General features: G+C 42.7%; 1 protein-coding gene across 1 annotated transcript in view; it reads right to left on the reverse strand.

Moving 5' to 3' along the window:
* Positions 1–12,814, reverse strand: part of MYO10 (myosin X) — a 276,760-nt gene that overhangs the window by 152,384 nt on the left and 111,562 nt on the right. The window contains exon 2 of the mRNA XM_023218261.2: positions 5,065–5,223. Within this exon, the coding sequence (XP_023074029.1) occupies positions 5,065–5,223 (159 nt within the window). The remainder of the gene's footprint in view (positions 1–5,064; positions 5,224–12,814) is intronic.

The raw sequence follows: 12,814 nt of genomic DNA on the forward strand, positions 1-12,814 counted from the left end.
GAAGTCTCAGCCAGAGGAAGGATAAGGCTGGCGAGGGGAAGTCTCAGGCAGGAAGAGCCTGGGAGTTCCAGGAAGAAAATCTAGCAGGGGCACAGAAGGCGGGGCTTCTGCACAGGCAGTTACAGCTAGCGCAGAGCGGCTCCAATCCAGGCACTGCAGCTTAAACCATGCAGTCCAGATCTACGGACACTGGCATCAAACCCAGTACGGCCTCTGTCCCCTCAAGGACAAGTGTGGGAGAGGGATGCACCCACAGGAATAGCTAAAGGGCCCAGCGGTAAGGTTCAGGGGCTTTATAAGCACAGTCAAACCCGAGCCTGTGTCATCCTCACATAACCCTCAGTGACAGGCCTTCAGCTATCCAAGGCCATGTGCTGTGAGCTGGCCTTGGTGTTATCTCCCCACTAAATTGCAAGCTTTGAGGCTGGGGATGATGTTGTAAACTTCTTCCAAATCCCCCTTAAAATGGAGTCAAGTTCAAGGCAGGAACTTTCTAAATAAACACTTGTCGCTACGGGATGGCTAAGATGGAGAGACAGGTGCAAAGCTTAAAGTTCCCAGAGCTTTCACTTCTTTTACTTTAAAACATCCCTGTTAGAAGGATTATGGTATCTGACCTTTGAAAACACGTTAATTTTAAAAACTGGTGTTCAGAAAGATTCGGCTATCAGTATAGAGCCAAAGAGGAGGTTAGTGAAGAAAAGGGGGAGTCAACTCTAACTTGACTATTCTGGGTGCTTTTATTTTTTGTTTTATCACTTTCTGCCCCATTTCAATAGAAGATGCCAAAAGCTATAAGAAAAAATATTTTCCTGGTTTCTGACAAAGTTCTCAGATAAAAAGACCAGTCCCCAAGGAGAAAAAGCTAACAGAACTCCTTAGCAAAGAATGGCAGCCTCTCCACCTGGCGACGAGCCACTAGCCAGCAACCCATGGAACCTGCCAGCTCAGCACAGAAAGTCAACAAATAATGGAACATCCAGACACCAGCAGGGGGAAAATGCCACAGGAGTCCCTCCCTCAATGATATGACTCAAAGGAGACTACCTGGCTGGATGCGGAGGCTCATGCCTGTCATCCCGACGCATTCGAATGCCCAGGCGGGAGGATCACTTGAGCCCAGGAGTTCAAGACCAGCCTGTGCAACATAGCAATGTTTTATAAATTAAAAAAAAAAAAAAAAAAAAGGAGGACACCTATGGTGGGCAAAATAATGGCTCTTCCCACAAAGACATCCATCCACACTCATCCCAGAACCTGTGACTAGATAATGTCACATGGCAAAGGGGTTCTGCACAGGTGATTACGAAGCCTGAGATGGGGAGATCATCCAGGGAGGCCCAATCTAAGGGACAGCCTTTCTTGGCTGCAGTCAGAGAGAGAGAAAGAAGACAGTGGAGGAGAAGGAGGAAAGATCTGAAGCCATGAGAGGGAAGCAACACATGGTTACTGGCACTGAAGCCGAAGAAAAGGAGCCACAGATCAGGAAACCGGAGAACGTGGACGGCCTCTACAAGCTGGGGACAGCCCTCCGGTGACAGTCAGCAAGAAAACAAGCAACTCAGTCCTACAACTGCAAGTAACCAAATTCAGCCAACAGCCACAATGAACAGGAAACGGATCTTCCCCTAGAGCTTCTGGAAAGAGACGCGGCCCTGCTGACACCTTGATTTCTGCTGTGAGACCTGTGGGACTTTCGACCTACAGAACCATAAGAAGGCAAGTAGCTTGTTCTTTTAAGTTGGTACACTTATGGTAATCGGTTATCCAGCAATGGAAAACTAATGCAACATCTCTGGAACAATTCAAGTCGTTTTATTTTTTTTCTCTTTTAAAGATATAGACAGGCATTGCTCCAAGCCAGGATCCCATGTGGAGAAGTGGTGGCTATTCTGACAGGTGGCGGTCTTGTCTCAATGTAAGTGGAGTCCAACAGATGCTGGCATCACCAGTAAATGGCTTCAATTATAATTTTAAAAAATCATGGTGGCTGCTTTATGAATAATACGCAATTTTGCAAGCCTCAAATGGAAGGTCTACAATGGCATAATTAACTGAACTGAACTGCAAACTGGATGCAGAAAAATCCTGCGGCTTTCCCCTTAGAAAGGAAGAAAATGACCTTATTCCAAGACCAAGATCTTATTTATAGTATTTATTGGGCAATTTAGCTATCAGGTTTAACATCATTATCATGAAAAGAGGAAAACAAATAATTTAAAAGGGTCTACCTTTTAAATCCTTTGTGTAGTTTTTTTTTTTTTTTCCTTCTAATTTACTTACTTTTTCTTGACTATTGAAAATGTACAATAACAACTTGTGTCCAGGTGGGCATGCTGGCACGTGCCTGTAATCCCAGGTACTCAGGAGGCTAAGGCAGGAGGATCACTTTAGCTCAGGAGCTTGAGTCTAGCCTGGGCAACATAGCAAGACACCATTACAAAAAAAGAAAAAAAACTTACGTTTTTTCTCTAATGACAGCAAAGTATGAGTTTGAAAATATAGATTGAGCATCCCTTGTGTGAAATGCCTGGGACAAAAAGTGTTCTGGATTTCAATATTTTTTGGATTTTGGAATATTTGCATACTATGCACTTGTTAAGCATAATTTAAGTTAAATTCAAAATCCCAAATATTCCCAATGAGCATTTCCTCTCAGCATCATACCAGCATGCAAAATGTCTTAGATTTTGAAACATTTTTTGGATTTGGGGTTTTTGGATTAGGTATAGTCAACCTATCTGCACCTACAAGAGATACGTACCAATAAAAAATTTTTAAATCCAGGTTCACATTTTATCAACTACAAGACTATTTGTAATATGAATGGCGTTTATTTTATAAACATTTATTGCACAACTACCAGGTGCCTGGCAGTGTCCTTGGCTCAAGGAAGACAAAATAAGTCCTTGACAAACCTAGCAAAGAAACTGCTATGTAAACAAATAGTTACGCGACAGTGTCAAATACTTAATACTAACAACAACACATGCACAGTGCAGTGGTCATGTGGATACCTATGCAGTGGTATTCCCTGGGAAACAGGTAGTTCCCTGGTCATCGACAAGGAGATTTTTGAGATGGGCACAGAGAAATAAATGCGCATTATGTCAGCTCATGCAAAACACAGAATGCATCGCCGCTTTCACACCAACATGTATAAACATTACCTTTTCTGAACATATGGTAAATATTTTAATCTAACGACTGAGGACAAGCTAGCTCAGCAAGTCAGAGGACTACAGCATGACTGAATTTCTCTGGACGGGGCTGTTTGAAAACATTTGGCAAACATTAGGTCGATCTGACAAAAAAAAAAAAAAACACTTTCACAGTGTAAAAAAAAAGAAAGGCAAATACACTCTTTTTTTTTTTTAACTGAGGAAGATCTAGCAGTGTAAACCCATAAATATCTAATTCTTTCTCTTTCCCAGCTCCTTTGTCAGTCTAAGGGTAGATAAATTGGAAGAACCTGAATATTAAGCATGCCTTGAGTTTCACTTAGCATGTACTATCCATTTGAAGGCTGATTTTATTTATTTATTTGTTTATTTATTTATTTATTTATTTATTTAGAGATGGAGTTTTGCTCTGTTGCCCAGGCTGGAGTACAGTGGTGTGATCTTGGCTCATCGCAACCTCTGCCTCCCAGGTTCAAGCGATTCTCCTGCCTCAGCCTGCTGAGTAGCTGGGATTACAGGCATGCGCCACCACGCCCAGCTAGTTTTTGGATTTTTAGTAGAGACGGGATTTCACCAGGTTGGTCAGGCTTGTCACAAACTCCTGACCTTGTGATCTGCCCACCTTGGCCTCGCAAGGCGGTGGGATTACAGGTGTGAGCCACCGCGCCTGGCAAACGTTAATTTATTATTAATCGTAATCACAACCATATTGGCAAAGAGAAACTAACTCCTAAAGAATAAAAATTACTAAAAGATCAAGAGTTTTTAAAGTATTATTATTTCGGCTCAAAAATTATATAAATTTGAGCTGGACAAGAGAAATAAACATATATAACCAGTTGCCTTTAGTTTCCTATAAAGACTTGCAAACAGGCAGATGGAAAAGGGGAGAAAGCCTGCAGGTCAACTGATCCTGACAGATAACGCAGTACCTGTACTTTAATGTCAACAATTGATTACAGAAGTGATTTTTAAATATTACTTCATAATAGAGGTAGAGTCACATTGCATAGAAGTTGAGAGAAAAATGTGCATGACCACTTTTTATGTATTTCTCCATTCAAAATAGCAAACAGGAATCCCGCAACTTAGAAAGATGGGTTCCCCTGAATGCAAGTATCACCCTAGGGTGGGCTCCAGCAACAGAAAATTAATTGAAAATCCATAGAAAGAGAAAAATCCAGAAAACACAGCTTAAGTTCAAGTACTCATGTCTACAAGTTAACATTTTCCCTCGGTCAGTCTAACAACTCCGTGACTTCTTTCCGTAGCAGAACACTTAGAAACTGAATACAACAGAGCATATTCACAAGAAGCAAGGTCAAACCACCTCGATGTGCAGAAGCCCCTTCCACAGAAAGTAAATCCCACTAATAAAATCTAGGCAATAAACTCTAGGAAAACATGATTTATTGACCCAAGTTTCTAAATTGGCAAATCCCTTAAAAATATAGTTTTACGGCCGGGCGCGGTGTCTCACGCCTGTAATCCCAGCACTTTGGGAGGCCGAGGCGGGTGGATCACGAGGTCAGGAGATCAAGACCATCCTGGTTAACACGGTGAAACCCCGTCTCTACTAAAAAATGAAAAAATTAGCCGGGCATGGTGGCGGGCGCCTGTAGTTACTCGGGAGGCTGAGGCAGGAGAACGGCATGAACCCGGGAGGCGGAGCTTGCAGTGAGCTGAGATCCAGCCACTGCACTCCAGCCTGGGGGACAAAGCGAGACTCCGTCTCAAAAACAAACAAACAAACAAACAAACAAACATAATTTTACTTAGATTAACAAGAGTTCTCAAAAGGCAGGAAATACTCCCTGAAAAGAAAAATAAGCATTTACTCAAACGTGAGGATCTTTTTAAAGGAATTACAATTGGAACTTACATATATTTGATTTCTCTTATACCGCTGGAATAAGTTATACATGATGGAGCCGCCGTGGAGCTCTGTCAAGGTCGCCATGTCATCCACGCCCTCCTCGTTCGTGGGGTGCATGGCAGTCACCTTCTGGTGGGTAATTGTGCTCTGCTTGTAAGTGAATACCTGAGGGAGGGAGAGGAATTCAATTATTTTATTATCAGCAGTAAGTGATTTTTCACACAAGTGTCCCAAACTGACAATACAATCTCGGTATAATTTCAGCAAAAAGATTCTAAATTGGACAGTAAAAAATATATTGCAAAAATGTTTTTCATTTTATGTCACCTACATATTTGTCTCTGTGTGTGTGTGTGTATGCATTTTTTTTGTTTGTTTTGAGGCATGATTTCACTCTGTCACCCAGGCTGGAGTGCAGTGGCATGATTACAGCTCACTGCAGCCTCCACCTCCAAGGTTCAAGTGATCCTCCCACCTCAGCCTCCCGAGTAGCTGGGACTACAGGCATGCGCTACCAGCCAGCTAATTTTTGCATATTTTTTTAGATACAAGGTTTTGTCATGTCGCCCAGGCTGGTCTCAAACCCCTGGGCTCAAGCAATCCACCTGTCTTGGCCCCTCAAAGTGCTGAGATTACAGGCATGAGCCACAGAGCCCAGCTGTTACCTATATATTTCTAAAAGAAGCAATTATTTTGACCAGTGCTATTAGACGTTCCTAAAAGATTAGTTCAAGTACGAACATCTTTTGGGAGTCACAGAAATTATAAACTTACAGTTCACTTCTCTGCATTATTGCTCCATTTGATATAAATCAGTAACAAGACACTTTCCAAGTTTTAGAAAGTAATTTGGTTTCCCTATATAATGTTTCATATTGAATCATATAATTTCAAAGCTTTATAATAGTTATTCCATTTAACTATTAATTTAAGTACTTTAAATATGATATACATTCATATTGATTAAGTAGTCTATATATCTGTTCAAAGACTGGAACGTATTATCACAGGAATATTTAGAAAATCTCCTTGGACAATATTCCCTTTCAACTAGGATATACAGCATTTGTGTACTCTCTCGGCAGAACAAATGCACTCTGATTTAAAATAAAATTGTTTTTTTTGTTTGCTCAAGAACCTATCTTTTTTAAAATTCCAGAAACAGCAATGATCGCTATAGGTATGTTGTAGCATGTACATAAGGTGACTCTCGTACCGTCAGATTGCTGAATATGCATGGATTTCTAATGTCTACTCCGTGCTCTTCGTCCTAAGTGATTTGGTTCAGGATTAACCACCTCACATTAAGCTCCATCTGTTGACCAAAGCTTGACCAGCTTTACAAACTCAAACAATAACAAAATCATTTGATTGCAGAGTTCCACTCCATATTTACTCATTTACTATAGTTGGTAGTTTTTAAATACTTAGATTACAATCCTCCTTTAAGTAAAACAAAAACATCAAGAGATTTAAAAAAAAAAAAAGGACGTAAATAACATGAAAAGTGCTCAGCCTTCAGACATGCACGCACTAGCATGTGCATGTCTACACACAAAACAGTTTTCTGCAATCATATGTGTGGAATGTTTTTATTGGAGAGGCTATTTTTAGATACTGACTGGCTGCCTACATGGCAACAAATGGCATGTTATTGCAAAGGAGAATGACACACTAAGAAACGCAAAAGTACCAATCCAATGGTTTTCATGAGCCATGACAAATGGCATGTTTCATTCTGCTAGAGAAAAATTACAACTTCGGCAGTAGGATTTCTGCCACATGAACCACAACAGTTGGTCAAGCCAGTCCTGAGAAACTGCGAGGCCAAGGTTGGGACCCACCCATCTCTTATGAAGAAAAGCCACTGTCCCCAGCTGCTTGCTGGGCTCAGACATCCACCAGGAGAGGAGACAGTCCTGGTGGCCCCATCTCATGGCAAGGTGGCCAACCCTGCTACATGAGCCCACAGGGCTGGCAGAGGCCTGGGGCCACCTAGGGAGCAGGGTAGAAGCGCTTCGCACCCAGAATAACAAGGTGTTAACGAAGGCACGTGGTCATTCAAGAGTGAAGAAACATACAGACCCTTTTTAAGTCATCAACACCATGAAAGTTAAGAAACAGAAACTTACGCCGCAGTCGAAACAGCCTTGGGGCAACCTAGAAATTCCCAGAAGTTAAACAGCTAGAACGCCCTGCCCTCCCCCAGCACGCCACAGCCCCGTGATGCCAATCCAGGCACGTTTTCCGAAGAGCTACAACCAGACAGCTACTTGCGTCTTCCAAAGAAAGTGCCGACCAGGGTGGGGCAGAAACAGAACTTGCCTGCTGGTCAACTCTCAGCCAACCAAGTGGTATAAAGAAGGGCCCGTGCCACCTGCCAGCGCCCAGCACACTCCTGAGGCCTCATCTCACTCTGCTGGCTCGAGGCTCCTGCCAGTACAACTCGAGTTCCCTTCCCAAATTTTCTTCTAGGCAAGAAGACAGGACACTGAAGCCAGCACAACTATCTCCCGCTCAAGCCCCTGCAAACTCACCACCAGCAAGTCCTTCTCAATGTGAAAACAAACAGCTTCTACCAGCTGTCACTCTGCGTATACTGAGAAATCCAGGTTTTGAAGATTTAGAATATTAGAATTTTTGCTTGTATTTATATTGATACATATTCTGCTTTCTGGAAATAACCATACATAACACTCAGACACTACAAAACATAGACACTAATTATTTTATATTTTACATATATGTAATATACACATTATACATATTACATATAATGTGTATGGTATATATATTTCATACATATATAAAACATCTTATATGTAATATGTATCTTATATGCATTTTGCATATATAAAACATCTTATATATTATATATTATACATATAAAACAGCTTATATATAAAATCTTATATCTTCTTAAGATACTTTATATCTTAATATTTTATATAAGATGCTTATATACATATATGTATAATATATATGTTTTATACTGTATATATGTATAATATATAAGATGTTTTATATATGTATGTATCTATTACATGTATAAAATATCTTTATAAGGTATATATACAAAATGAATGTTTACATCCTATGTAATTGTCTTGCTGTTCCTAGTGCATCAAAAAAGACAAAGAAATGTGTACATCCTATGTCTTTTTTGATGCACTAGAACAGCAAGACAATGCACAGCCCAAGTGAACAGTTCAGCGCTGGAAACCATCACTGAAAAATATGGCCATAACCTGTAAACTAGAGTTCCTCACCTTCATACATTTGACCTCCTTTCCTCCTTTTTTTTTTATTGGAGACAGAGTCTCACTCTGTTTCCCAGGCTGGAGTGCACTGGTGCGCGATCTTGGCTAGCTGCAACCTCCGCCTCCCGGATTCAGGTGATTCTCCTGCCTCAGCCTCCCTTAGTAGCGGGGACTACAGGCACCTGCCACCACGCCCAGCTAATTTTTTGTATTTTTAGTAGAGACGGGGTTTCACTGTGTTAGCCAGGCTGGTCTCGATCTCCTGACCTCGTGATCCGCCTGCCTCAGCCTCCCAAAGTGCTGGCATTACAGGAGTGAGCTACCACGTCCGGTCCCTTTCCTCCTATTTTCGGGAGCACATTACACATGCCCATTCCAGGGGCGGAAAAATCAAGAGAACTAGAACCATTCCTTCTCAGGACCACAGGAAGACAGAATCATGATGGGAGACAATAGTTACATGAATAAAACAGAAGGCTAAGAACAGAAAAAAAAAAGAAACATGTCAAGATACAGGATTACAGCTGCTTAAAACAATGAGTATTTTAAAAAAAAAAGAAGAAGAGAATAGTAGAGAAGAATGTATTTGTGGAGGAAAGGCAAGGATAACCATCCATCCATTCAGAGGTGGGCTCAAGTTTGCAAAGATCTTAGAACATTGTCTGGCATTCAGAAGGTGCTAAATAAGTATCTGATACATTTAGAAATCTGGGGAGAGCATCAGGAAGAAGAGCTAATGGATGCGGGGCTTAAGACCTAGGTGATGGGATGGCGTGTGCAGCAAGCCACCATGGCACACGTTTACCTACATAACAAACCTGCACATCCTGCACAGGTACCACTAAACTTAAAATAAAAGTTGGGGGGGGAAAAAAAAAACAATGAGTCAAGCAAGTAATTCCTATGAGGAAAAAATTTTAGAAATTTAGAAAATCCACTCATTCCAGCAAATTTTTAAAAATTGTTTGGCTGGTGTGTTCTAGGCATTGGGGATCGAGCTTACATTCCAATTCAGGGGGAGAAAATAAGAAACAAATATACAAGTGAATAGATAGTATCACAGGTGGTGATGGAGTCTATGAAACATAATGAAGGCAAGGGTGGACTAAGGAGTACCTGCGGGTTATCATTACATCAGGTATTCGGGGGCAGCCCGATGGATTAACATTAAAGGAGAAACCCTAAGGAGGTGAGAAACAGAACCAGCCCCCTGCGTTCTAGTGTCTTAATACATTACTGGGTGAGTGAACACCTGATTTAATTTGGAAAGATTTCAAAGGATTAATGAGACCCCCCCAGTCTTACTGAAGGATCTGTCTCAAAAAAAAAGAAGAAAATCTTAAGAGAGATTCTTGAACTATCCAAAGTCACCTCTATGTGCAACAATTAGCAGGGTATTAGTCGTGCAAGGTATACAGCAGGAAAGAAAACTAAGTTTAAAGAATGAGATTATTGGCTGGGCTCAGTAGCTCACACCTGTAATCCCAGCAGTTTGGGAGGCTGAGGCAAGCAGATCACTTGAGGCCAGGAGTTCAAGACCAGCCGGGCCAACATGGTGAAATCCCGTCTCTACCAAAAACACAGAAACTAGCCAGGCGTCGTGGTGTGTGCCTGTTATCTCAGCTACTCAAGAGGCTACTCAAGAGGCTGAGGCATGAGAATCACTTGAGCCCAGGGGGCAGAGGTTGTAGTGAGTCACTGCACTCCAGTCTGGGTGACATCTTGGAAAAAATAAAATAAAATAAAAAGCCGGGGAGGGGCAGGGGATTTTTTTTGTTTTTTTTTGTTTTTGTTTTTGAGACTGAGTCTTGCTGTGTCATCCAGGCTGGAGTGCAGTGGAGCGATCCTGGCTCACTGCAAACTCTGCCTCCCGGGTTCACGCCATTCTTCTGCCTCAGTCTCCCAAGTAACTGAGACTATAGGCACCTGCCACCAAGCCCGACTAATATTTTTTTGTATTTTTAGTAGAGACGGGGTTTCACCGTGTTAGTCAGGATGGTCTCAATCTCCTGACCTCGTGATCCACCCGCCTGGGCCTCCCAAAGCGTTGGGATTACAGGCTTGAGCCACCGCGCCCGGCTGGGGACGGGGGTGGTTATTTTTACGCAACTTTTCCTGAAAGAAACAAGGGCCACAATACTGTAACAAGATGTTTTTCTAAAACTCACAAGTTGAAATAAACTAAGTTACTTTAATGGAGCATAAAGCACAGAAAAGGAGGTAAGGAATGAGCAAAACACAGAGGATTAACAGACAAGAAATCCGCTTGGATAAAATGATACCTGAGAACAAACTGTTCCTGTTCTAGAAGTACAAACCGCTGGTCACATGGTGAACGGGATTGGCGTGGGGGCAGAACAAAGGAAACTGATCAATACGGCTGAAAAAATAACTTGGAGAAGGGGCTTATACACAGATTTCTTTTATGACAAGTCATTAGGAACCTCCAGTCTTAAAACCTAACTTTTCCAACTGAAGGGAAATTAAAATAAAAAAAAAAAAATCATAATCGATAGATGACATACGGAGTATTCTCAAGCATGGCATCTTCCTCTCACACTAGCTTGGCATTTCTTCCAGAGTAGAGGTTCTCAATCTTCTCCCGCCCCTGCCACTGCCGGGGACACTTGACAACATCTGGAGAGATTTTTGGTTGTTAGAATTTGGGGGAGAGGAGAAGGGTGCTGTTTGGGCGAACGGAGGCAGGATGGTGCACTTCCGGGTTCTTCTTCACCACCAACTCTTCCCATGTGTGCGAGAATGCAGCTGACGCCCGGGAAGGTGCAGATTAATCAGGCATGCACCAGGTGATGTCAATCCGAGGAGACCAAGATTTACCTGGTGGCACCTGCGGGGTGCTCCCCCTCCCCCGACATGCCCGTGCCCCGCCTATTGCCCTTCCACTCCTAGCAGATGCGCCGGGGGCGGGCTTTCTCAGCCCCCACTCTTGTCGGGACTGTATTAGAAACTCCACCCCCCCCAGCTCCGGTCCCTGAAGCTAGATGACCAAAGAATAAATTTGCAGTTTTGCTTTTAGCCTTGCCTACTCGCTGGTTCTTTTGTGCCCACTCTGGTGGTCTTAGAAAAACAAATCAGGTGCTACCTGGCATTAAATGGGCACAGGCCAGGAATGCTGCCAAACATCAAAGTAATACCCAATACTACCCAAAATATCAACAGTATGGTTTAGAAATGTTCTGAGACGCCAAACAACCAGATGTCTACGCAGAGGCTAAGAAAAAATGATGACAACAAGTCAATGCCTGTAAGGAAAACTTCTCATAAAACATAAAAACTTCTTTCAGCTGGGTGCGGTGGCGCACGCTTGTAATCCCAGCACTTTGGGAGGTCAAGGCAGGCAAATCACGAGGTCAAGAGACCGAGACCATCCTGGTCAACATGGTGAAACCCCGTCTCTACTAAAAATACAAAAACTAGCCGGACGTGGTGGCGGGCGCCTGTAGTCCCAGCTACTCAGAGAAGCTGAGGCAGGAGAATTGCTTGAACCCGGGAGGTAGAGGATGCAATGAGCCGAGATCGGGCCACTACACACCAGACTGGGCAACAGAGCAAGACTGTCTCCAACAAAACAAAACTAAACTAAACTAAACTTCCAAAAACAATCGAAGAAATAAAAACACTGAATAGAGGTAAACAAAATCAGCATGACAATATTATGTCACATTATATTGATTCACTTTTATTTGACCCCAGTTAAGGAGGAGGAGGATGATTTCTAGAAATTGGAGTTCGCTTACATTTTTGAGATTTTCTAACTGTACTGCATTAATTATGGTCAAACAATATGGTCCACATTATCTCTGTTTCTGAGAATATGCCTTTGCTCCTTCCTGGCCCAGGATCTTGCATCCCTTCCCACGTCTGGGCAACTACCGTCCTGCTACTCTCCTCCTTGGGGTCTCAGCTCAAACGTTATCCTCTCGGAAGACACCAATGGTCCTGCCCAGAGGCACCCCTGCCACTCTCTTCCTTATTCTATCACGTGTGTGTCCTCACTGCTCCTTATGACACGTTATAATCACTTACCATTATCTTGTTTAAAAGCCATCACACCCCCACCCCGGAACCTCTTGGTCAGGATCTTTCACACTCTTCTGACCACAACCCACGGGGAGAAATGTTTTTCCCTGTGAACTATTGTAGTTTAACAAAAGTTTCCTAACACAACACTTAGCATCACAACGTTTGATGCCTCCCCATATTTTATATCCTATTTCATTTCTTTTAAAGGCTAGCTATGACCCTCTCCGTTGACTTCACACCTCACTCCTCTGAGGCAGGAACCATTACCATCTTGTCCCCAGTACTCAGCCCTGGCAGACTCAACAAATACTGAAGGAGTGGTCCTGGCCCTCAAAATGGGTATCATATATATAGAAAGGCAGAGTGGACAGCCAGATGCAGGGGCGTATGCCTGTAATCCCAGCTATCCAGGAGGCTGAGGCACGAGAATCACTTGAGACCAGGAGGTGGAG

This window comes from Piliocolobus tephrosceles, chromosome 4 (genome assembly GCF_002776525.5).
Source record: "Piliocolobus tephrosceles isolate RC106 chromosome 4, ASM277652v3, whole genome shotgun sequence".
NCBI classification, from domain to species: domain Eukaryota; kingdom Metazoa; phylum Chordata; class Mammalia; order Primates; family Cercopithecidae; genus Piliocolobus; species Piliocolobus tephrosceles.